Source organism: Ornithorhynchus anatinus, chromosome 3, assembly GCF_004115215.2.
Source record: "Ornithorhynchus anatinus isolate Pmale09 chromosome 3, mOrnAna1.pri.v4, whole genome shotgun sequence".
NCBI lineage: Eukaryota > Metazoa > Chordata > Mammalia > Monotremata > Ornithorhynchidae > Ornithorhynchus > Ornithorhynchus anatinus.
This window is the reverse complement of record NC_041730.1, coordinates 100,051,382-100,078,938: the sequence shown is the minus strand read 5'-3', so window position 1 is coordinate 100,078,938 and position 27,557 is coordinate 100,051,382. Positions and strand designations below refer to the sequence as shown.

Genomic DNA, 27,557 nt, shown 5'->3' with positions numbered 1-27,557 from the left:
CCCCGCTCCTCACCTCGGCCAAATTAATTCTCTTCCCCTCTTCAAAACCCCACTTAAAGCTCACCTCCTCCAAAAGGCCTTCCCAGACTGAGCTCCCCTTTTCCCTCTGTTCCCTCTACCCCCACTTCACCTCTCCGCAGCTAAATCAGCTTGAGAAGCAGCGTGGCTCAGTGGAAAGAGCACGGGCTTTGGAGTCAGGGCTCATGAGTTCGAATCCCAGCTCTGCCACTTGTCGGCTGTGTGACTGTGGGCAAGTCACTTCACTTCTCTGTGCCTCAGTTCCCTCATCTGTAAAATGGGGATTAAGACTGTGAGCCCCACGTGGGACGACCTGATTCCCCTGTGTCTACCCCAGCGCTTAGAACAGTGCTCGGCACATAGTAAGCGCTTAACAAATACCAACATTATTATTATTTATTATTAAATCCTCTTCTCCCCCCTTTCCCTCTGCTCCTCCCCTTCGCCCATCCCCTCCCCTCAGCACTGTACTCGTCCGCTCAACTGTATATATCTTCATTACCCTATTTATTTTGTTAATGAGATGTACATCACCTTGATTCTATTTATTTGCTATTGTTTTAATGAGATGTTCTTCCCCTTGAATCTACTTATTGCCATTGTTCTTGTCTGTCTGTCTCCCCCAATTAGACTGTAAGCCCGTCAAAGGGCAGGGACTGTCTCTATCTGTTACCGATTTGTACATTCCAAGCGCTTAGTACAGTGCTCTGTACATAGTAAGCGCTCAATAAATACTATTGAATGAATAAGTGGATTTGATGTCTAAGTGGGTGCCTCCCCAGTGGGACGTGAATATGGTGGGAGCTAGCCACCTCACCAAGTGCAAGTAGCATAGAGAAACAGTGTGGCTCAGTGGAAAGAGCACGGGCTTGGGGTTCGAATCCCACCTCTGCCACTTAATAATGTTAATAATAATAACACAGCTGACAAGTGGCAGAGCCAGGATTCAAACCCATGACCTATGACTCCAAAGCCCGTGCTCTTTCCACTGAGCCACGCTGCTTCTCTATCAGCCGTGTGACTGTGTGTCAGCAGTGTGACTGTGGGCAAGTCACTTAACTTCTCTGTGCCTCAGTTACCTCATCTGTAAAATGGGGATTAACTGTGAGGCTCACGTGGGACAACCTGATTACCCTGTATCTACCCCAGCGCTTACAGCAGTGCTCTGCACATAATAAGCGCTTAACAAATACCAATATTATTATTACTCTGTGCATAATAGGTGCTCCTTGTGACTGAAAGCATGTTGTGACTGAGAAGCAGTGTGGCCTAGTGGATAGAATATGGGCCTGAGAGTCTGAAGGACCTGGGTTTTTTATAATCCTACCTCTGCCACTTATCTTCTGTGTGAACTTGGGCAAGACACTTAACTTCTCTGTGCCTCAGTTACCTCATCTGTAAAATGGGGATGAAGACCAGGAACCCCATGTGGGACAGGAACTGCGCTCAACCGCAGCGTGGCTCAGTGGAAAGAGCATGGGCTTTGGAGTCAGAGGTCATGAGTTCGAATGCCAGCTCTGCCACTTGTCAGCTGTGTGACTGTGGGCAAGTCACTTCACTTCTCTGTGCCTCAGTTACCTCATCTGTAAAATGGGGATTAAGACTGTGAGCCCCACGTGGGACAACCTGATTCCCCTGTGTCTATCCCAGTGTTTAGAACAGTGCTCTGCACATAGCAAGCGCTTAACAAAAACAAATACCAACATTATTATCTTGCATCTACCCCAGCACTTAGTGCAGTGTCTGGCCCAAGGTAAGTGCTTTACAAATACCGTATTTACTTTATCGTCATTGAAAGGTCCTATTTGTCTTCATTCTTCCCTCCTATCATGAATAGCCCCCTCCATCACCTCTTCAGCACACCAACTAGGCCCAATCTCATTCATCATCTTTGCTTCCCTAAACCTGTGATTTTTTAAAAAGTTTTTATACATGTTGAATACATGTTCTCCAACTTGGGTGGGATTATCAACATTGTTCTTTTCTGTGTTGCCTGATTGGATTGAAAACCCCTCCAGGGCAAGCAGCATGGCCTAGTGGCAAGAGCATGGGTTTGAAAGTCAGAGGATCAGAGGTCATAGGTTCTAATCCCAGCTCTGCCACTTGTCAGCTATGTGACCTTGGGCAATTCACTTAACTTCTCTATGTCTCAGTTACCTCATCTGTAAAATGGGGATGAAGACTGTGAGCTCTACATGGGACAACCTGATTACCTTGTATCTACCCCAAAGCTTTGAACAGTGCTTGGCGCATAGTGAGTGCTTAACAAATGCCAACATTATTATTATTATTACATAATCGAAAGCAGCACACCTGGCATCACCCTTGGTGCAGAGTAAGTAGGTAAGGCTACATGTATACTGGCTGATGATGGTGGTGGTAATGACAGTGGGTCTAAGCTTTTCTATAAGAAAGGAATAAAGCTGCTCACTTGGTAGAGGCCTTTCTTAAATTGTTCAGGTCATCAGCTTTTATACTCAATTTTTGGGTGAGGCCTTATGGTCTGAATGACCTGATGGACTTTCCACATTACTGACTCCCTTCTAGCAAGAAGGCCCAGTGTTTTTAAGATGCTTTGAGCTTCTCAGAAAGAAAAGGCAAACAATTAATCAGTGGTATTTATTGAGCACTTACTGTTTGCAGAACACTGTACCGAGCACTTGGGAGAGTAATAATAATGACGGCATTTGTTAAGTGCTTACTATGTGCAAAGCACTGTTCTAAGTGCTGTGAGGGATACAAGGTGATCAGGTTGTTCCACGTGGGGCTCCACAGTCTTAATCCCCATTTTACAGATGAGGTAACTGAGGCACAGAGAAGTTAAGTGACTTGCCCAAAGTCACACCAGTCACCACAATGACAAGTGGTGGAGCCAGGATTAGAACCCATTACCTCTGACTCCCATGCCCGTGTTCTTTCCACTGAGCCACACTGCTTCAATGTAATAGAGTAATGAGAGTACAATGTAATAGAGTTGTTAGATGTGATACCTGCCCACAAGGAGTTTACAGGCTTACACAGCGAGACAGACATTAAGATGAATTACAGGTAGGGGAAAGAGTAGAGTGTAAGGATATGGACATAAGTGCTGTGGGACTAGGGTGACCATCAATCAATCACCTGTACTTATTGAGATCGACTGTACTTATTGAAGACTTACTATCCTACATTAATCATAAGAGTGACTGCACACTGATTATAGATGACTAACATTCACTTGGAATAATACGTACCAGGACTTCTCAATAAAGAATATGCAGAGAGGGAATGCTGGGACTTCCACAAGGCCATAAAGAGCTATATTTATATACAGGCTTCCTTTTAGCTCACCAGCATTCAGGGTAAGACCATAATACACAAGGCTGCAGACATACCTGTAAACATCCAAAACAGCTTAATTTATTTCAATATTATTATAAATTGCTAACATGTAAACATAATAACAATAATAGTATTTTTTAAGTGCTTACTATGTTGTAGGCACTGTATTAAGTGCTGGGGTGGATATAAGCAGATCAGGTTGGACACAGTCCCTATCCTGCATGGGGCTCATAGTGTTATTCCCCACTTTACAGGTGAGGTCACTGTGGCACAGAGAAGTGAAATGACTTGCCCAAGGCCACACAGCAGACAAGTGACAGAGACAGGATTAGAACCCATGAGCTTCTAACTCCCCAACCTGTGCTCTATCCACTACGCCATGCTTTGACTAGTGTAATTATAACTTAGGTTGTCTGGTCGTTAATAATCCTTTAAGTGACCATTTCAAATGAAATTCAAACTCCTACTTCACCATGTGCCCTGCTTTGGCCTGGCTGAAACGCAGGGTCACAAGAGGTTTTGAAAAAGGGATGAGATGCAGGGATTAAGGTGAATTTCGTTCTCCAGTCCATCAGAGTCACTGGTCCTCTATACCAATACAGAAGGTCCTGCTGGCCATCTCCCTGTTCCTTGGTAAGTTCCCTGAGGGTGAGGATCATATCTACCAATTGTACTGTATTCTCCCAAGCACTCTGCACAAACCCGATGCCTTGTTATCTAAAATTAAGCAGTGTTTGCTACAAATAATAATAATAATAATAATAATAATGTTGGTATTTGTTAAGCGCTTACTATGTGCAGAGCACTGATCTAAGCGCTGGGGTAGACACAGGGGAATCAGGTTGTCCCACGTGGGGCTCAGAGTCTTCATCCCCATTTTACAGATGAGGTAACTGAGGCACAGAGAAGTGAAGTGACTTGCCCAAGGTCACACAGCAGACAAGTAGCAGAGCTGGGATTCGAACTCATGACCTCTGACTCCAAAGCCCGTGCTCTTTCCACTGAGCCATGCTGCTTCTCAGCCATCAGCCATAAGCATGCGTAAAGAAAAGCCCAGTGTTAATAATAATAATAATAATAATAATAATAATGTTGGTATTTGTTAAGCGCTTACTATGTGCCGAGCACTGTTCTAAGCGCTGGGGTAGACACAGGGGAATCAGGTTGTCCCACGTGGGGCTCACAGTCTTAATCCTCATTTTACAGATGAGGTAACTGAGGCACCAAGAAGTTAAGTGACTTGCCCAAAGTCACACAGCTGACAAGTGGCCGAGCCGGGATTCAAACCCATGATCTCTGACTCCAAAGCCCGTGCTCTTTCCACTGAGCCACGCTGCTTCTCTAAGGTCATTGTATTAAGAGGTCATTGTATATGCAGATCACATAAAGGTTAGAGAATACCACTACATGCTACTAATTTAAGTCATACAAATTATTCTAGAACCAGCTAGATCATGATTTTAGAAATTTCACTCAACACCAACATAATATAGAACCAGTCTGATGTAACATATTTTCACTACCCATTTTGGCTGTGATGCCATTAAAAGATTAGGGAATATCCATCTGACAACATGAGCCTGCTTGGATGCAATGAGCTCTATAGGAAGATATGATTTGTGCACATTTACGCAACTTGGAAACTGAGCACTATAATGCGAGTTTACCATAATGCAGGGTTTCGCAAGAACACAAACCCCTGTATTATAAGAGAACGAGGTGTACAACTTACAACATCCTCTCTTGAGATGAGAGGAATTAAGAGTAACAGCCAATGGAAAAAAAAAGCTAAGAGCAAACGTTCTAGCCAAACTGGCTACAGATCTTAATCCAGTTCTAGGAACACTGCTGTGTTTAGAAAAGACTAGTGCAACTTATTTTTCCACAGCCAGTGATCATGCCAAGAGACTACCAGAGAAAAAAGAAATCCTTCTCCAAGGGAAGCTAAAGCCAAGGGTAGTCCTACATAAGAATTAATAAAATCACAGAAGTTGTCCAATGATGGGAAAAAAATAACCTTTTGTTTGGATTTCATCAGAATTTTCTTCTAACTGTAACATACATTTAAATAAATAGAATATATGGCATTAACTGTGCTATTCGCACAACTCATTGCCATTTGTTGTGGGTTTTCTTTGGTTGCCAAGACTTATGTGATAGTTTTAAACCTTGTAAATAGTAATACCCTGGTATATAGCATCCCTCCATCTCTCCCTTCTTGAATTCAAACCAAGCAGAGAATCACCATCATTGGTGGCCCTCTGCAAATTCCATTTGCTCCTCTAAAAGCAGTGCACATGGGAGTAGTTACAAAGGGTGACAAATAACTGTCAATGTGACACCATCAGATATCACCAGGAGTGGGCAACCATGACCCAACCCAACTTGCATAAATCCATTGAGGAACGCAATTTTATTCTTCCATGGTTCATGAGACCCAATCTCATTCCCTTCCATTTTACTACACCGCCCAGCCTCCCCCTATGTAGAGGCAGAAGCAGGTTCATTGGTTTAGAAACAGCATGGTCTAGTGCAAAGAGCATGAGCCTCTGGATCAGAGGACCTGGGTTCTAATCTCAACTCTGCCATTTGCTGGCAACCTTGGGCAATCACTTCTTTGTATCTCAGTTTCCTCATCTGTAAAATGGGGATGAAATACCTATTGTCCCTCTCATTTAGACTATGAACCTCATATGGGACAGGGTCTGTGTCCACCCTGATTGACATCTCTACTCCAGTGTTTAGTATAATGCTTGGCACATAGTAAGTGTTTAAGTAATATCAATCAGTCAAATTTATTAAGCACTTACTGTGTGCAGAGCATTGTACTAAGCACCTAGGAGAGTACAATAGAGTTGGTAGACATGCTCCCTGGTCACCAGGAACTTGCAGGTATTATTACTGTTGTTGTTATTGCAAGAAATTTGAAAAATGATCCTCAGCAATATCCCTTTGGGGTTCAAAACGTTTCTCATCTGTTAACTCACCAACTCCATGAACCACAGCAATGCCCTCATTTCACAGATGGGAAAACCGGGCCACAGAGCCTGATTCATTTGCCCAAGTTCATGCAGTTTCATTCTTGGAAAAACCAAGAACAAAGTCTGAATTTTCTGAATTCTGGTTGATCCAATCTTTCTACCAGACCACCCTGTTCCCCAACAATTTAGATGAACTTCATCAGCTTCATCAAAAAATAATTACATCATCACAGGAATCCATTTTCATTTCTTTTTACATGATTTAGAAGCAGTATAGCCTAATGGATAAAGCATTGCTGGGAGTCAGAAGATCTGGATTCTTATCCCAACTCTTCCACTTGCCTCCTATGTGACCTTGGAGAAGTCATTAACTTCCTTGTGTCTAAGTTTCCTCATATATTAACTAGGGATTAAATACCTGGTCTCCCTCCCCCTTTGGCTGTGAACGCTATGTTGCACAGGGCCTATATCCGACCTGATTATCTTGTATCTAACTCCCACACTTAGTACAATGCTGGTCATAGAGCTAGTGCATAGTACTCCATTTTTTCTTATTATTAACATTATTATTCTATTTTCATCCCCTGAAACTATTAACCAACTCAACAGTTTTATTTGAAAATGTGTGCATGCACGTAGGCACACAGAATAAATTGGATCCTACTGAATGACTGCTGAGTGCTCTGACCAGCATTCAGAAGGCTTCAAAGCAACAACTGGTTAGGAAAATTGAGCTATGGAAAGGGAAAGGAGAAAGACGAAAAAGGAAGTGAAAGAAGGAACTGGAGAGGTAGGAAGTCTGGGGCCCAAGAGCCTGGAGGCATCAGGACAGTTGGAGAGGTCAGCAATTCAGCCGGCTCCTGGGGGACACTGGTTTGATATGAAGGAATGAGATTCTTCTCAGGGCTGACCAGGTCCTGGAAAGAGTGGGGTTAGGGGAAAGGTTGGGCAGAGACCCCCCAGGCACAGACCAGCTATTTAGGCTGCTTTACTTTTAAAGAAGGTGGAAGCAAGGAGGGGGGAGGATAATATTAATCAATTTCCCAAGGACTCCCTCGACACATCTTCATTTTATCACTTACCAGATATACATCAAGGTGACAGTTCGCCAACAGAGGACTGGATGTTTCACTAGGTTTAGGACACCGGGTGCTGAGTCATGTATTTTGATAGTTTCCACACATGGTTTCAATTTTATCCTCAATCTTTCATTTCCATTACCGTGGGCTATGTACTGCAGCACCTCCTCTGCTTTTTCCACGTCCCCTTGGGAATACAGCCATCTTGGTGATTCAGGAAGCAAACTACCAAAAAAGGATTCGATTAAGAAAACTCATTCCTACCAAATGGAGTCAGTGCCTCGCTCTCCTTCGTAAATCAGTGTAAAGAGCAAGCTTATAAAGTAATGGGGTGATCTTTTCCAAGTTTCCCAAAAATTGGTGCTCAGTCAGCTTCAAAAGCAAAGAAATTAATAATCAGCTATATTTGGTAGCCAGATTTTTCAAATAGTGCCAAAAATCAAACAGTAGGGGGAAAAGGGTTCTATGGCATGGTACAAGATTAAATGAAATTAATTTGAACGCTTTGATTCTTTATCCCCTTATAGCAGAGTTTTAAAAAAGCATTCATACAATTCAGGAGCCAAGATAGAAGTTGAAAACATTAAGACCAAAACAACTAAAATCAACCCTACAATGAAAATGAATATTCCTAAAATACAGAAAATCCAATATACCCATTTATTTCTCCCCTGGGATACTCACTTGCCCCACTTCTTTCTTCCAACTATTACTCTATTTCACTTAGAGACCCACATCTTCTCTTCCCAATCTTCCAGTTCTCCCTATATTATTCTTGATTTTTCAGGTCTCCTCTGCCATTCATCTCCTTTTTATTCTATCTTCCCCTATGCACCTTGTTGTATCCTGTTTTATTTTTATTGTTTGATTACTATTGTACTGAAACTCTCCTGTTTCTTTACCCCACTCATGCATTGCCTATGAGCTCCTTGTGGGCAGGGAACTTGTCTACCATTGTACTCTCCCAAGTGCTTAGAACAGAACTCCCGCGATTAGACTGTAAGCCCGTCAAACGGCAGGGACTGTCTTTATCTGTTGCTGACTTGTTCATTCCAAGCGCTTAATACAGTGCTCTGCACATAGTAAGCGCTCAATAAATACTATTGAATGAATGAATGAATGAATGAATGAATGAACAGTGCTCTGCACTCAGCAAGTGCTCAATTGACTGACTGCTCTGAATGTTCCTTCTGTTTTTAGTGTTTTCAATGTTGTTGGTCTTGCTCTGAGATTCTGGTTCTTTCTCATCATCATTTTATTTTCAATTCCAGGCAGAGGTGTTGATGTGTCCTTCAGGTTTCCAGGACTCCTCTGGGAAAGGACTTGAGGAGAAGTTGATAATCTGGGCAGCTGCCTCCCCCAGATGCAGGTTTCAAATTCTGTTCCCTAGGCTCACTCTATTTGTTGCCGAATTGTACTTTCCAAGCGCTTAGTACAGTGCTCTGCAAACAGTAGGTGCTCAATAAATATGATAGAATGAATGAATGAAGAAAGAATGACTGGCAAAGAGATCTGCAGGCTTTCTGGGGCTCGATGTGGGCAGGGAATGTGTCTATCAACCCTTGCTATATTGTACACACTTACATGTTTAGTACAGTACCCTGCACATAGTAAGTGCTCACTAGATACCTGATTGTTTGATGTGGGAAGTCAGTGAAGGTATATAAATCCCAACCCTCAACTTAATGGCCTCTCACCCTAGGCCTTACGCCAGTTCTTGGCTGCTCTAGGGCATGGTCTCTGTTTTCTAAAGGTTCTGGTGGCAGTGCTACAATAAGTTGGAGAGATGCCTTGGGCTGCAGAGACTGTATTTTCCTGGCTCAACTAAACTGTTCCCAATTCCAGTCCCAACCTAAGCCAAACCCCAAGTCACTAGCATTAAAGTCAGAAAGTTCCAGTGGGTTTTGGAAGGGAAGCTGGACTGCATTTCCGGAGAGATCTAGTCCCAGACCCACAGAGAGGCCACCAACAATGTCACCACTCGTATACAGAACCCTCTGGCCCAAGCCAAGCATGGGCCCTGGCTAAACAGCCCATCCTACATAAACCTAGGAGGGAAGGAATTATCCTGACCACAAGTGTCCCCAAACCAGTGTCATCAAAGATATAAAGTTCCTTAAGGGGTGGGCTTCTTGTGGGGTATTGGATTCTGATTGATTGACTGGAGACAGAAAACTGACTTCAAGTAAATCTGTCTGTTTAACTTTCAGCCAAGGAACTGCCTAGAATCTTAGGTCCTCAGTGGCTGCTGGTTACGGAGCTTCCAGGAGTAAAGGACTAAGGGCTATGATTTCTAGGGGTGGAGCTAAAATCCTGGGTGAACCAGGCATCAGAAAAAGCAGCTTGGCTCAGTGGAAAAAACACAGGCTTGGGAGTCAGAGGTCATGGGTTCTAATCCCGGCTCCGCCACCTGTCAGCTGTGTGACTTCGGGCAAGTCACTTAACTTCTCAGTGTCTCAGTTATCTCATCTGTAAAACGGGATTAAGACTGTGAGCCTCACATGGGACAACCTGATTACCCTGTATCTACCCTAGCACTTAGAACAGTGCTTGGCACATAGTAAGCGCTTAACAAATACCAATATTATTATTATTGTGCACCCACCCTGCACATCCTTCTTCCCCTCATGGAAAGGTTCCAATTTCAGCTTGATTTGAGGGTCAGTGATGTTGATAAGGCTAAGAGGTCTAAGCTCAGTCAGTCAATCAATCCTGCTTGGAAATCCCCCCTTCCTCACATCAGACAGACGGCCGTCTTCCCCTTCTTCAAAGTCCTATTAAAGTAATTTCCCCTCCCTTTACTAACCTCTCATTTTCCCACCCTATTCACCCTCTCTTCTATGTCTCCTAGGCACTTGTGTCTGTACCCCTTAAGCACTTTGATATTCATCCCACCCCAGCCCCAACAGCACTTAAGAACATATCCTCATACTCTGTTTTTCTCCTTATCTGTAATTTATTTTAATATCTGTCTTCCCACTAGATTGTTAGCTCCTTGAGACCAAAGACTGCATCTGCCAAGTTTATTGTATTGTACTCTCCCAAGTACTTAGTACCCTTTCATTCAATAGTATTTATTGAGCGCTTACTATGTGCAGAGCACTGTACTAAGCGCTTGGAATGAACCAGTCGGCAACAGATAGAGACAGTCCCTGCCGTTTGACGGGCTTACAGTCTAAGCAGTCTACCCTGCTTCGCACACAGGTTGCACTCAATAAATACCATGCTTCACTGATCTGTTGAGAACCTACTGTATGCAGAACACTGTACTAAGCTGTATGAGCGAGTAGAACAGAATTAGTGGACATTCCCTGCCATCAAGGAGTTTACAAAATAGTGGGGAGACAGACACTAAAAAAATCTGAGGAAGGAGGAAGCAATGGAATATAAAGATACACATGGAATGCTAAGAGGGCTGTGTGTATCCAAGTGATTCAATCGCATTTATTGAGTGCATACTGTGTGCAGAGCACTGTACTAAGTGCTTGGAAAGTACAACTCAGCAATAAAGAGAGACAATCCATGCCCACACCGGGCTTATAGTCTAGAAGTGTTTGGTGATATGTAAATACTGAAGTGGCCACTGGGGAGAAAATGATGGTGGAGTGTTGAGGGAATAATCAGAGAAGGTCTCCTAGTGGAGATGTGATTTCAGCAGGACTTTGAAAATAAGGAAAGCAGTGATCTGTCAGGTGTGAAGGAGAGCAACATGGTGTAGTGTTTAGAGCACTGGCTTGGGAGTCAGAAATTCAAGGATTTTAATCCCAGCTCTGCCACTTTTCTGCTGTGTGACCTTGGAAAGTCACTTCACTTCTCTGTTCCTCAGTTACCTCACTGTAAAATGAGGGGACATGAACTGTATCCAACTTGATTAGCTTGTATCTCCCCCAATGCTTAGTAAAGTACCTGGCACACTGTAAGTGCTTAACAAATAACATGAAAAAGAGGATTCCAGGCAGAAAGAAAAGTGTGAGCAAGAAGTCAATGGTGGGAGAGAAAAGAACAATGCACCGTGAGTAGGTTGGCTTGAGAGGAATGAAATGTGTGAGCTAAGGTTTAGTGGAAGAGGATAAAAACGAAATACAGAGAGAGATGATTGAATGTCTTAAATGGGGATTAACTGTAAGCCTCAAGTGGGACAACCTGATTACCCTGTATCTACCCCAGAGCTTAGAACAGTGCTCGGCACATAGTAAGCGCTTAACAAATACCAACATTATTGAACCTGAGAATCAGGAGTCTTTTCTAGACTGTGAGCCTGTTGTGGGCAGGGATTATCTCTGTTGCTGAATTGTACTTCCCAATCGGTTAGTACAGTGATCTGCACATAGTAAGCACTCAATAAATACAATTGCATGAATGAATGAATGAATAGGCAATAACTGGAGGTTTTTGAGAAGCAGTGAGATTGGAGCAGAATGATATTTTAGAAAAATCATCTGGGCAGCACAGAGCAGTACGGACTGGAGAGGGGAAGAAACCAGAAGCAGAAAAGTCAGTAAGGAAGCAGATGTAATAATTGAATTGTAATATGACCAGTCCCTGGATCAGAGTGGTAGCAGTTTGGATGGATAGGAAGCAAGCTGTTGCCATCTCCCACTGCTCAAGCGGGACAAAAAAAAATCAGAAAAACTGCTCCCTGTCTTCTGGGAGGTGCCAGATGATTGAGGGTTACAGTCCAATTCTTCTAGTGCCAGCTTATCACTGTGCCCCATTCTCGTCAATATCGCCACTGCCCCCTTTTCCACTTCATCCTGGAACTCCATCCTCATCCAGCCTGGAACTCCCGTCCCCTCCATATACACCAGACCACCACTCTCTTCAAACCATTACAAAGATCACATCTCCTCCAAAAGGCCTTCCCCAATTAAGCCCTCTTTTCTCCAGCTCCCTCTTCCTTCTGCATCACCCATGTACCTCAATCTGTGATCCTTGGACACCTGATATTCGCCCCACTCTGAACCCACAGCATTTATGTATACATCTTTAAATTCTATATTATTTTATTCTATATTATTCTATATTCTATATTATTCTATATTATTTTTTCATATTAATGTCCGTCTCTCCCTCTAGACTGTGAGCTCATTATGGACAGGTAATGTGTCTAATTCTGCTGTATTGTACTCTCCCAGGTGCTTAGTACAATGCTCTGCACCAGTAAGTGTTCAGTAAATCCAACTGATTGATTGACAGGAGGTTCAAGAAGTGGTTTCAGGTGACATTCACCTGCACATCCTGATATCCACCACTGTCAGCCTGCTGTCAGCTCAATTTTTCTCCATTACAATACATAGCTCCTCAATCAATCATATTTATTGATCACTTACTTTGTGCAGTACTGAATACTAAGTGCTTGGGGGAGTACAATATAACAGAGTTGATAAACAAGTTCCCTGTCCACATATTTGTTCCGGTTGCTTTTAATTTAAAAACGTTTTAAAGGCTCACTTGGGTTTCTCACTATACATTTTCTCATGCATACGGGGTGTGCTGTTTTTTCTCTCCTCCAGGTTCTTGGGCTTCAAATTCACCTAATTAATACAGATGACAGGATAACCACCTATCACTTGCTTGGAAGTCCACCAAGTTCTGTTTAGTAAATGCAAATTCATTTCAAAACTCTCCTGTTGTAACTTCACTCATTCATTCAATTGAACTGATTGAGTGTTTACTGTGTGCAGAGCACTGTTCTAAGCACTTGGGAGAGTACAATACAACTATAAAGAGACATATTCCCTGCCCACAACAAGTTCACAGACTAGAGACGAGCTTACAGTCTGTAAACTGTCTATCCTTCCTCCAGGGACCAGAAGTTACAAAGTTAGCCCCCATGTGATTCCATATGATCTCTAGAATAGACTAGTTTATTAATACAATCCATGGATACAATGGAAATGACTTACAGTGAGAGTAGGAAGAACAAAACTCCAGGAGAATTTGAAACAAGTGTCAAGGTCCGCCAATCCCTTATGCAGTAACCCAGTATGGCGTAGAATGCTATGCCCACCGCGAATGTCACATTTGTTAATGAACCTAAAAATGAAGTCAAAATATATTTTAAAACACTAATGGGAATCCTACATTATGATGCCTCAAGAAGCAAAGTTTAACTTTAACAGAAGTCTCTTTCAAACTATGATTGCTTTGAAAATATACAATGACTCTATCTTCAGTACAAAAGTTTAGGAATGGAAGACACCAGTGGGGATGAATATCAATGGCTTAAGGGGTGCAGATTCAAGTGCATAGGTGACTCCGAAGGGAAGAAAAGTAAAGGAAAAGAAGCTTTAGTCAGGATAGGCCTTTGGGAGAAGATGTGATTTTAGAAGGATTTTGAAGCTCCTGGACTGTTGGACATGAAGCGGGAGGGAGATTCAGACCAGAGGGAGGACGTGGGCGATGGGCCAGCAGGGGGATAGATGAGATTTAAATCCCATTATTATTATTATAATTATCATTATTAAGGTACAGTTAGTAGATTGACATTAGAGGAGCAAAGTTTGTAGGCTGGGTTGTAATAGGGGATCAGTGAGGGAAGGTAGAAGGGGAAGTTCTTCAGAGGATAGATGCTATTTGAATCCACAGTATCACCATTGGCCAAAGGCATTATATATAATATGTTTTAATTTTACATGGAGAAGAGAGGAGAAGACATAAGAATAAAATGTTTAAGGATGTTGTAACCATATAGTGACTGGGCAAATCTTGAAGGAAGGTCATTTATTCTCTTATTCATGTTCATTCTCTCTCTTTCTCCCTCACATATATACACAAATACACACACACTAACCCTCCTCCCACCAACCATACAAACTCCTTCATTTACCCTTCCTCTCTGTTCCACGTTGTAATTAACAATAAACTGAACCAGGGTGAGCCCAGAACAATGATCAATAATACAAGTCATTAAGAAAATGAAGTCTCAGAAATTCTAAGGCAAAATGGTCTCAGTGATTGGAAACTGAGAAAACCTATTAGATCACTGGGTACTTCCTAGTGTCAAGCCAGAATATATAGGTGTCCTGGGGGGGGAGAGGATGTTGTCTGATAATATTTTTTCTTGGTAAAAGGCTAAAAGCCAAAAGTTTCTGAGTTCTTGTTCCAGCTCTGAAACATATCTCTCAGTGCCTCGGGCAAGACTATTAACCTCTGTGCTACAGTTTAATCACACCACACTGAGGAAAAATATAGCAATGATCAGGAGGTTTTTGACTTAAAATGTAAAAATCATCATTTTTTCAGTAGAGTTGGGGTTTTTTTAAAAAAAATCACAATTATACAGACTACACTCTCTTTTCTAATCCCGGCTCCGCCGCTAGTCAGCTGTGTGACCTTGGGCAATCACTTAACTTCTCTGTGCCTCACTTACCTCATCTGTCAAATGGGTTAAAACTGTGAGCCCCACGTGGGACAACCTGATCACCTTGTATCCCCCAGCGATTAGAACAATGCTTTGCACATAGTAAGGGCCTAACAAATACCACAATTTATTTTATTTTATTTCTAAGTGATTCTTCGAGGACCCTTATTTGCCCCTGTGCTTACGTGTTCAGTTATTTAGATGCATATATTTTTTTATATATGTATATACATTCTTTCATTTTAGCTCATTTTAACTTCAAATAATAAGTATTTTATAATTATGTCTATATATTATTTACAGTCTCCCATTTTGACTATAGTAAAATAGTAATATGTGTGACATTTATTAAGCGCTCACTATATTCTAAGTGCTAAGAGGGGACAGAGCACCTGTCCCATACAAAGAGTACAATCTACCTGAACCCCCTTTAACAAATGAGGACTCCGAGGGCCCAAAGAACTTAAATAACTTGGCCAAGTCACATAGAAGGCTGTTGGCATAACTGGGACGCAAAACCAGGTCTCCTGACTCCCAGTCCTATGCCCTTTCCCACTAAGCAATGCTTCTTCCCAAAAGTATTTACCAAGTTAGATCTATCATTTTCCTCACTTGCATGCAAGTTCCTTGATGGCAAGGAATTTACAATCTTTTAATGCTTTTTCACATTTGCTCCAACAGTGTCCCACAATCAATAGACACTCCTTTAATAAGTTTGGTTGATATTCCTCTGATTGAATAATTACTTCTTCAGGTTGTCACATTGATTTTCTGTCACCCAAAATCTCCTTTCTGCCCCTTTCTTCCTTCCTACGGAATTTTCCTTGTTCCTTTTATTACCCCTTCAACTCTGTCTCACTCCTCCTGCCCCCCTCCTGATTCTGTTCGGTCCATTTCTTTGTTCTCCACATACAAGGCATTTCTCAAATCACCCCATACCCCAGCTGAGAGGCAGTCTTATGGCTCTATCAACAGATACTTTTGGCTAACCCGTTCATTTTCCAGATTAGAGTTACATCTTCTGAGGGGAGGCTAGATTGTCACCTGAATGAACATGAGTTTCTTGAAGGATTTAAGAGCAGAATCTAGGGGGAAAGAATGGCAACAGGTCTCAGAACTGAGTTTCGGGGGGAACCCCACAACTGCACCTCATTGTATGTGGCAAAGGCTGGCACAGGTGTTCCAAATATCTTGGGCTGGCTCTCTAGAGCCTCTGCTCATATTGTATTATGAAGTATTTGGGTTGCAGCAGCCATCAAGACACCACAGTCTACAGTACAGGATCATTCATTTTGTAAGCAGTTTGATCCCCATTCCCTCATTTCTAGAGTAAATTGCACTTTAGCATATGTTTAACAAAACTGAACATCTTTTTGCCCAGTAAATGTTCCTCAGTCTTACCTGTTAATGCCCAAAATGTTTTTCCCACATATTCTTGGGTCAAAACGAAAGACACTAATGACATTCCGCCATTCATCACTCCAACACCAAGGCGTGACAAGGCAAACACTCTATAACTTGGAGCAAATGCCGAAATATAACCAAAGATGACATCAAAAAGGAGACCTGCATGAAACATTTTACATATATTATTACTTCATAACCTGGTCTGGCAAAAGAACATTCCCTCCCTTCAAAAAATAATACAAATCTGTCCATAAAATTACAAAGTGGTATGAAACCTGAAGTTATAAAGACACAATATTAAAATGCTCCATTTTGCATACAGTGAAAAGAAATTATTTTAGAGAGAATATGAAATAAAAAAAGAAATATGATCTGCCTATTTCAGATGCTATTATAAACCACTAAGAAGCTTGTGAAATTTGAATTACTGTTGTTAAATGTGTGTGCTATAATACTTCCTGACATATAGAGGAATAACATTTATTGCAATTTAATTGGATATTTTACAGGACCTCCCCCATAACTCACAGTCTAATTTTTTTAAAGCTATAGGAGAGTAGGAAATATTCCAAATGAATTGCATAAAGAATACTAAATTCTCCCATTTAAGATGATGAATGTTTGAGGAGGCATTTGTCCATAGAGAATGTACTTACACAAGTTGTAAGTAACTTTCCTTTGTTCATAGTTAAATATCTTCCACTTATCTGAAATGTTTTGCAGTCTTGAGTTGCAGAGCTAAAAGGTCTCTTCATAAAACAAGACACTGTACATAAATCATCTAAAACTGAAGGAAAGAGCAGTAACTTTAAATAGAAAACGTGGGGAAAATATTCAGACAAAGGGTAATAAATTAATGCATTGACTTATTTAGGTAGCAAAGAATCTGAATCTAAAAGTTTAAATATATTCCAGAGAGACTGAAATGTGTTTCTAAATAAGAAGATGGAGGGAACAGTGAAAATACATGAGCGAGGGATTAAAATAAACCCAAAATGGGGAGATGCATTGAACCAGATGACATTTTCTCAAACTTAAAATCTGAATGTTCTTAATTAAAACACCCATCTTAAAAAACAGAATTTGTAATACAATAAACAGAGTTCAACTACACTGGATCAAAGCCCAGAAAGGCAGCCAAACAGCAAACATGCACGAGTAAGCAAAAGTGTTCCTAAACAGTTGAAAATGGGATGGAGGAGAAGGGAAAGGGAAAGAGAAAAGGAGCACTAAAATGAAGAGAAAATGATCAATTTGAATCTAAAAGCCATGATCTGAGCCACGGATCCATCACACATCCTTCGGGGGAAACTGTATAGATACTGATCTTCTAACCAGATCAGACAGACTGGCTTCCACATAGGAAAAGGAAAGCCAAGTCAGAGAATTTCTTTATGCAGGGATACTCCATAGGGGCCAGAAGCATGGGAAAATAGCTTACATCATACTCCTCTCAAATTTTCCCTCCAAGGAGCTTCAAAACAGAAACTATAGAAAAGGAAATTATTTCTTTTCACTGCCAGTATGTCTGGCATTTTAAGCATATAACATCTAGTCGGATTATAAGGTTTTCCTGGCTCCTCAAAATTCGTAGGTTGGGAGATCGTGAAACACAGGACAGTCCTCCAGAATCTGTTGCAATTTTTCTTCAAAGAGGCTGCCTGCTGCACTGCTCTCAGTGGTCTACGCACAGGACGAAAAGTTCAGGAACTTTGAGTCCTGTTTTGGCTGGGCCCCTAACGCACCATGTGGTCTTTGGAAAGACACAAGCATTTTCCACCCTCCCATTCTTCTTTCTGACCACAGCAGGTCAGATGTCAAGATCTGTGATCCATGACTCACTAAAATGACCACACATCTACAAAGAGGGCTCTTTAATTCTGTATCATACTGGAATCTTGAAGTGAGCTTTGTTTCTTGAAAGGAAAAGAAATCTTTTAAATCAATTTAAATCTTCCAGACTACAACTTTAAAATGAAAAGGAGGAATTCCCAAGAAAAATCTGTTCTATATAAAAATACGATTCACTTAAAACAAGTATGTTTTAGGTCTATCAAAGATTTTTGTTTAAAGCCATTCTTGTGCATTTCTCTTTTCCAGATGCACATGTTCTTGGAACTGACATAGGAAACCCTATTTTCTAATTCTATAGGCCAATGACAGTTCTTGTCCATTTCCCTCTGACCCTTTCTTCCATAGATCCCTAGACCATTGAAATGTCAATGCACTTGATAAATTTTCTTGCATTTATTTGAAGGTGATTCACCCCCAACACAACTGCAATGTGAAACTTTATTCAAATACAACAAAGGTGAAATAAGGCAGACATAGATTATGTTTAGTATAAAGAATAGTAACTCGTAACTTCATGAAGAATGGGAACGATTTATTCCCTTGCTGAATTCTGGAGACAAGAGTTTACAATATTTCAATATAGGAAGAAAGTGTTTTCATCTGCTAAGCAGTATATAGTATACTAATGTCTCCTCCCTTCCTGATTTAAGCTTGATTCAGTGGAAAGAGCACGAACTTGGGAGTCAGAGGTCATGGGTTCTAATCCTGGCTCTGCCACTTACCAGCTGTGTAACTTTAGGCAAGTCACTTAACTTCTCTGTGCCTCAGTTACATCATCTGTAAAATGGGAAGACTGTGAGCCCCATGTGGCTCAAACTGATAACCTTGTATCTATGCCAGCACTTAGAACAGTGCCATCATTATTATTATTATTTAAGAGGTCTTGAACACGGTCAAAACCAGTGACTTTCTAGCAATAACTAATGCTTAAAACTGTTTATCTTTTAGGAAATGGATACCATTTAATAAAGCTTCTCTATGAAGGAAAAACACTTGGTTCATTCCTCAGACCAATTATTTTGTTGCATGAATCCTATATCACTATACACAATTATTTAGAAACTAATGGTTATTATTTGACCCAAAGAGAAAGAAGATGCAGCATCTTTTAGTTGTTGAATCATACGGAGGGGAGACAAGGCAGCTAAAGTATTTCAGCTTCTATTTTAATATTAAGATGCTCTTTACACTATCAACTTGAATTCATATAAAACATTTCTCTAAGGAGTGGGATCACATGATAGAAAGCAAATCATCCAAATAACTGGCTATGCAAACTGAGATTAAATTGGACCACTAGAAAGAGTAGTTCAGATAACCAACTAAATTGGCCAAGTGCTTGTTTGTTTATCCAAACTTTCAACCATCTGAACCAGCTTCAAGTTCAGTCATTTCCAAGTGACTGTATTCTGAAAACTGCCCGTAAAACCACACCAGTGTCTAACACAAATGCACACATATACATACACCCATAATACTCTCATCTTCTTCCTTCCCCATAGTCCAAAGACATAAACTTCAACAAGCAAGCCAAGAATTAGCCTTTAATTCCCTCTTCAAGGCCCCTGGCCTCCCCACAATCCCCCGAACTCTTGTCCCTTGGTGACCTAGACACATACTTTATTGAGAAAATTGAAACCCTCAGGGAAGAAACCATGTCCCTTCTTTCTCTCCAGTCCCCCCTCCCTCCTCCTGCCCCTTCATCAACTCTCCCATCTTTCCCAGCAGTATCTCAAGAGGAAATATCCCACTTCTTCTTAAAATCTACCCCCTCCACCTGTGCCTCTGAGCCCATCGCACCTTGTTCAAAACACTTGTCCCCTGCCTTCTTCCCATCTTCAAATGTTCATTTTTTTAATGGCTTCACCACCACTGCTTTCAAACATGCATGTCTCCCCCAACTTAAAAAAAAAAACCTTCTCTTGACCCCATGGCTCCCTCCAGTTATTGTCCTCTTACTATTCATCTCAAGACTTCCTGGAGGAATTGTCTATACCTTGATGTCTCAACTTCAATTCTCTCCTTGACCCTCTCCAATTTGGGTTCCACCCCCTTCAGTCCACCAAAAACTGCCCTCTTAAAGGTCATGAATGATCTCCTAAATCAAACAGCCTCTACTCCATGCTTAATCCCCCTTGACCTCTCAGCTGCTTTTGACACTGTCAACCACCCCCTTCTCCTGGAAACACTATCCAACCTTAGCGTCGCTGACACTGTCCTCCACTGGTTCTTCTCTATCTCTCTAGCTGCTCATTTTTCAGTCTCTTTCACAGGCTCCTCTTCTGCCTCCCACTCTCTAGCTGTGGGATTCCCTGAAGACTCAGTTCTGAGTCCCTTCTATTCTCCATCTACACCACGCTCTTGGAAAACTCATTCGCTCCCATGGCTTCGACTACAGTCCACTTAAAACATTCAAAATTTAAAAATCAATGAAATGTGTACTCTTCTAGAGGTTTTTAGACATGCCATTTATCTATTTCAAAAGAAAAACATTTAGCTCTCATTCCTTTAATGGCTAAACTCTCCACATTACTAATCTAAAATGTAGAATGAAGTAAGATCTACTCTTCTATTTTAAAGGAAAAACATGGAATCCACATCAAGCTGGGCAGTTGGAACCCAGATTTTCAATTATAATACTTTACTGACATATCCATAAAGATATTAACAACAAGTTGTTTTTCTTATGGTTTCAGGTTTCACTTTTCTGGCATGTAGTAACAAATAGGCACCTCTAGAGTCCTTCCTGCCAACAAATCATACTTTTAAGTTTTTTTTGAAAAAGGACCCTTCATACCCATACCACCAGCCCACACACAGCTCCATACACCCCTATCATCACCCCACACCATCATAAGAGTCAGAGCTATTTGGAGAAGAGGTAGGGAGTTGGGAGCATGGCACAGTGAATAAAGCACAAGCCTGGGAGTCAGAGGTCATGGGTTCCAGTCCTGCCTCCACCACTTGTCTGCTGTGTGACCTTGGGCAAGTCACTTAACTTCTCTGTGCCTCAGTTACCTCATCTGTAAAATGAGGATTGAGATTGTAAAACGTGGGATAGGGACTATGTCCAACCCAATTTGCTTGTATCCACCTCAGTGCTTAGTACAGTGCCTGGCATGGAGTAAGTGCTTAGCAAATACCAAAATTATTATTAAGTGGATTCTCACATCCTCAAATGTTTCTCCTGAGCTCCCTTTTGATGCCATACACTGGAGGCTGCACCATGGATCATGGGAAGCAGCATGGCTTAGTGGAAACAACACGGGCTTGGGAGTCAGAGATTGTGGGTTCTAATACTGGCTCCACCACTTGTCAGCTGTGTGATCTTGGGCAAGTACTTAACTTCTCTGTTCCTCAGTTACCTCATCTGTAAAATAGGGATTAAGACTATGAGCCCACATAGGACAACCTGATTACCTTGTATCTACTCCAGCGCCTAGAACAGTGCTTGGCACATAGTAAGCGCTTAACAAATGTCGTCATTATTATTATCATTATTATCTACTTCACTGATAGGAGTACAGCAGAGTAGTCTTACCCATGCCACCATCCTTAGGTTGCGGGTCACATGTGAAGAAGCAGTTTGGGTCCCTGAAGCTTTATTTCTGGGACTATGGCAACATATGGAACTGGGAGAACCAACCATGGGAAGCCAGCAAGTAAACCTGCTGCTGTCCTGGTGCACCTGGTCTCTAGAAACGGCCTCAGCAGAGGAGAATGCGGGGGTTTGCACTTGAGCAGGAAGAGTTTCCAGAATTCCTGCAGCACCACAAATTTGGAAACAGTGTCGCAGGACTGCCGAGGATCCAAGTGGCCAACCCAGCCAGGCCCCACTCTCTAGAAGGGCTTTACCCTTCCCAAGTCTGGAGAACAGAGCTAGAACAAAAGCCTGTGGGGTAATATCTGGAGCTCACAGTTTCTCACTCCTCCATGGCAACCAATTCCAAATTATAGCTGAAAAACTAGGAGTCTTGAGGGTCCACTTTTTTGACATTAGACTTGAAATTGCCTTTTTAGTTTTCCTCTGTTTCTTCTGGACACGTCTAAGACAAAGGAGCAAAATGACTCTTGGATTATTTGAGCAATAGGAAAAGTTAAGGATGCTAGAAAAAATATCCCCAACCATCAGAACAGATGTCAAAGCTACCTTTCTCACTAATTCATTCATCCTTTGGTTCCATTGTTGGAAAAAGATTAGTGATCTGGATGAATGCTCTTTTGGTCCACTTTGATATTTCTTCTGCTTCTTTTATTTATGCCATTATTTTAATTGCTTGCCAAATGCTAAACACTGTGCTAAGCACTGGAGTAGAAATAAGATGATCAAGTGAGACACATTCCCTATCCTAAATGAATGGGCCACATAATCTAAATAAGTTAGTCAATCATATTTATTAAGCACTTACAATGTGCAGAATACTGTATTAAGTACTTGGGAGAGTACAAAATATAGCGACATAACAGGCAAATTTCCTGCCCACAATGAGCCTACAATCTAGAGGACTTTAATCTAAGGGGTAGGGAGAATGGATTTCTTATCCCCATTTTACAGATGAGTATACAGGTACAGTTAGCTGATACAACCTATCCAAGGTTATGCAGCAGGTATGGCAGAAATGGGACCAAATCTAACATCAAATCTCAACCCAAGTCTAAACTCATGGGCAACTATGCTGCTAGCTTTGTTCCCCTTACGCACTTTGCTACTCACCCCCAGGCCCAAAGTATTTATGTAAATATTCTTATACTCTCTATTTCCCCTAGTCTTAATATAGTTTAATGTCTATCTCCCCCTCTAAACTGTAACCTCCTTTTTTCTTTTTCTTTAATATTTGTTAAACGCTTTACTATGTTCCAGGCACTGCACTAAGCATTGGGGTAGATACCAGGTACTCAGGTGGGACACAATGCATGTACAACATGAGGTACACAGTCTTAATCCCCATTTTACAGTTGGGGGTAACTGAGGCCCAGAGAAGTGAAGCGACTTGACCAAGGTCACCCAGCAGAGAAGAGGCAGAGCCACAATGAGAACCAAAGTCCTCTGACACCCAGGCCAGTGCTCTTTCCACTAGGCCAAGCATTTAGCACACTGCTGTGCACACAGTAGGCACTCAATAAATACCTTTGATCAACTAATAATAATAATTGTGGAATTTGTTAAGATCTTCCTATGTGACAGGCACTGTACTAAGCTCTGGGGGTTTGTGGAGAGGGCATACAATCAAACAGAGTTGAACAAGTCTCTGTCCCACACTGGGCTCACAGTTTTAACCCCCATTTAGCAGATGAGATAACTGAGGCCCAGAGAAGTCAAAATACTTGCCCAAGATAACACAGCAGACAAGTGGCAGAGCCATGATTAGAACCCATGACCTTCTGACTCCCAGGCAAGTGCTCTATCCACTAAGCAAGGCTGCCTTATGCCTTATGACTGACTGGCTTGACTGATTGAAGCTTTCTGTTTCCTAGGACCCTGGTCTTTCGACTAGGTCACACTAGGCCGCACTGTTATTGATGGTTTAATCGTAAATTGATAAATATAGTCCGAATAGTTGATGTAAAAGGGTAGAGGGGATTAGTCGTGTCTTAATCTGTCGAGTAGCCTCCAACCCATAGCAACCCCATGGACACATCTCTCCCAGAACACCCCACCTCCATCTGCAATCATTCTGGTAGTATATCCATAGAGTTTTCCTGGTAAAAATATGGACGTGGTTTACCATTGCCTCCTTCCACACAGTAAACTTGAATCTCCACTCTCGACTCTCTCCTGTGCCGTTGCTGCCCGGCACAGGTGAGTTTTGACTTGTAGCAAATTGCCTGCTACTTGCTAGCCACTGCCTAAGCTAGAAATGTAATGGGTAGGCCTCTGCTTGACTCTCCCTCCCATAGCCAAGACTGGTAGAGAAGTGGAAACTCTCCAGATGCCACCCTGAGAGAGGAGAGGGGAATAGTACAACAACTTATTTCAATGTTTGAGCATGCAGCAGCAGCAGCATAATCTTTCTAATTATTCACAGAGTGCCAGATGTATGCAAAGAACTGTCTAAGCATAATGAATGGTAGAAGAGAGACCTGGCCCGCAGTGAGTTCATAGTCTAAGGAGGAATTCAAGACTATTAGTCTCTTAACTTCCCTGTGCCTCAGTTTCCTCATCTGTAAAATGGGGATTCAATGCCTGTTTTCCCTCCTACTTAGACTGTGACCCTCATGTGAGACAAGGGCTATGTCTGACTTGATTACCTTGTATCTACCCAATTACTTACTACAGTTCTTGGCACACAGTGAGTGTTTAACAAGTACCATTATTAATATCATCATTACTTAAAAAAACAGGCTCTCCATATGTATAATAATAATGTGCGCTATACGTTAAGCATTTACTAAGTGACGAGCACTGTACTCAGAACTGGGGTAGATACAAGATAATCAGGACAGAGACATGAGGCTCACTATCTAAATAGGAGGAAGAACTGATATTTAATCTTCTAAACAGGAGGAAGAACTGATATTTAATCTACATTTCACAGATGAGGAAATATAGGCACACAGAAGTTAAATAACTTGCCCAGAGTCACACAACAGGCAAGTGGCAGAGCCAGCATTAGCACCCAGGTTCTCTGACTCCCACTTGTGAAACACTTAAAGAAAATAATTTTAAATTCAAATGAACTAATTTGAGGATCTTACCTGTCAAAAATACAGGCTTCCGGCCAAATCTGTCAGACAATGGGCCAAAGGTGATATTTCCAATCAACAAACCAACAAAGAATAAGGATGACACTAGGCTCACTTTATACGCTTCATGCTTGATTAAGCACCACTGTTAAAAAAAAAATGCAGTTTATTTCTCTTTTATTAAAACATGATTCACTTGATAATAACATATTTTGAAAAGCAGGAATGTTCCCAACACAATTCCATGGCTACAGTGTTCTATACCTCAAGACTAACTGAAGCATTAGACTCAGTATTAATTAAACAAAAAGCTAAACTACAACAGTATGCCTAAAATCACAATCATGCCTAAAAATATGGATGTGGGAGGGTTGGATCCCTAAATAATAAATATTTTGTGGGTTTTTTTAACTCAACCTATTTTGTATTCAGAAGCAAAGTTTGGATGAATTCTATTTAATATCTTTCAAGAAATATACAAATTTGATATTGTCTGAAATTTTTGGTTATTTTACTTTCAAATTGAACCTTACTCTGCCACCTTCCTGGAGCTTATGGGTTTCACTGATATAGCCTGCTTTCTATCCCCAAATCACGTTATTATTAGGATTAAACCTAAGGATAAAAAAAAATTTAAGATGTTTAATAGGTTAAAGCCATTTAGTTTTGAGATGCCCTGCTACCTGCATCTGAACTACCTCTCTGATGTACAACAGGTTTTTAAAATTCTCACTGCCAGCTGGGCTTAAGACATTTAAAAACCCCATAAAGACAAACTAATTATATGCTGGTTGCTTTCAATCAATTTAGTGCATTTGTATTGATGGTTTATCAATATCTCCACTGTCATCAATTTAATTGACATGTAATTAAAAATATGATCTCTGTAAGATTTGCTCACTTTTAAGTGTACAATTGCTATTTATTTTTTTCCCTTCTCCCAATTTCATGAATGAGTTTTATGTTTCCTTGGGGAACTGGCCCCTAAGGTTATTTCTTGTATGGCTATTCTAAATGCTCTAATATAGCCTTCCCTCCTGGCCAGGATTTAAACACTGTTAAATTTTGGCTTGACAATGAGATTTGATGCCTAATTTATGCAAAGTTTTTAATGCCATTATTTATGTGATGGAGAGTGTACCTTTGGCTATTGTCATTATTTGCAAAGGTTGTAAAAGAGGAGTAGTATCAAATAAGCACTTGTGATATAGATTTTTTTGTGAGCCATAAAAATAAAAGCTAAAATAATCCAATTTAAATGAAAAAGACACATAAAATGAGAACACATTCATACCTGCAAACTCAGGTGTGATCATCCAGGCTCACAAATCTGTAAACCTCCAAGCTTTTTGTATAATACTCTGCACACAATAACCATTCAATAAATACCACTGATGACTAATAAATACCATTGATGATGATGATGATGATGATGAAGGCAAACTCGCTCTGTGAGCAGATTTGCTCTTCATCATGTGATCAAATTTTGAATTAAGAGACGTCAAGAGAAGAAGGTTGGTGACTCAACAAGGGGAGATCATTACAGTTCAGCTTTAGGATGTTGGAATGGCTTTTTTTTTTAACAGTTAGTATTGGTGATAAAGATTAAAAACAAGAACTTTTCTCTCTCAATTTTCTCTGACCTTTATATAGATTTCAGAGAATACAAAGGCTTCCCACTTAACACTCAATCGGTTCTCATGAAAACAGAATAAAATACAAAAAGCTCTAGACTAAGTAGTTTCCCATAGAAATTAATATAAAGTGCATTAATATGTTCCCAAGACCGAGTAGAGGTTGTGAGGATCTGCATTCAACATCTCTTCCTTTTCCCTCCTCCTTCCCACCTCCCCCAAGCTCCTTTTTGTTGTCTTCCCTTTACATTCCCTCTTTTTTAAAAAAAAATAAATGGCATTTCTTAAGCACTGACTGTGCTCCAGGCATGGTACTAAGCACTGGGGTAGATACAAGCTAATCAGGTAATACATAGTCCATGTTCCATATAGGGTTCCCTGTCTTGATCCCCATTTTCAGATGAGGAACAGGGGTACAGAGAAGTGAAGTGACTTGCTCAAGGTCACACATAGCAAAAAAGTGGCAAAGCAGGGATTAGAACCCAGGCCCTTCTGACTCCCAGGCCCATGCTCTATCCACCAGGCCACTCCCTCCCAGACATTCTGTTAGAGCTCCAGCTCTAATTTGGATCATTTCAAACAGGCATCAGCCTGCAAGCTGCCCAATAATCCTGAACCCTCCCACTCCCATCTAAGTGGTCTCGGAGTCTTTCAGCACGTTTATCCAGCTGTTCACCAAGGGCTCCCCCGCTACCCCTTTCCTGCAGCTCAAATCCTGGGGTGAGCCCCATCGCCCTGACAAGAGGTCCTGACCCTCTGCCCAGCTCTTAACTATATGGCTACCATTTACCCCATCTCCTCTCTCAAATATAACTATCTGAGCCTGCAAAACCCCTCCTACTCTCCACTGCCCAGCCTCCTTGCAGTAGCCCAGCCCCTTGATAATGATAATAATAATAATAATTATGGTATTTGTTAAGTGCTTACTTGTGCCAGGCACTGTTGTAAGCACTGGGGTGAATACGAGCAAATCAGGTTGACACAATCCCTGTCCCAGAGGGACTCACATTCTCAATTCCCAATTTACAGATGAGGTAACTGAGGCCCAGAGAAGTGAAGTGACTTGCCCAAGGTCACACAGCAGAAAGTGGCAGAGTCGGGATTAGAAGCCATGAACTTCTGACTCCCAGGCCAGTGCTCTATCCACTACAGTCATGCTGCTTCTCTACATCTTCTCCTCTGATCTTGAGTCCTTGCTACAGCTGCTTAGTAAGCG

General features: G+C 41.4%; 1 protein-coding gene across 6 annotated transcripts in view; it reads right to left on the bottom strand.

Annotated features, from left to right (window-relative positions):
- LOC100079997 (solute carrier family 22 member 15-like) overlaps positions 1 to 27,557 on the bottom strand; it is an 87,350-nt gene that overhangs the window by 35,924 nt on the left and 23,869 nt on the right. For all 6 annotated transcript variants that reach the window (XR_003757932.1, XR_003757934.1, XR_003757933.1 and 3 more), the window contains 5 exons: positions 24,720 to 24,852; positions 16,164 to 16,328; positions 13,306 to 13,435; positions 7,403 to 7,624; positions 3,252 to 3,392 (listed from right to left, as the gene is read on the bottom strand). Coding sequence is in view for 3 of the 6 variants with exons in the window: in XM_029060963.1 (XP_028916796.1) it covers positions 3,252 to 3,392; positions 7,403 to 7,624; positions 13,306 to 13,435; positions 16,164 to 16,328; positions 24,720 to 24,852 (791 nt within the window). In the remaining 3 variants the exon portion in view is untranslated. The remainder of the gene's footprint in view (positions 1 to 3,251; positions 3,393 to 7,402; positions 7,625 to 13,305; positions 13,436 to 16,163; positions 16,329 to 24,719; positions 24,853 to 27,557) is intronic.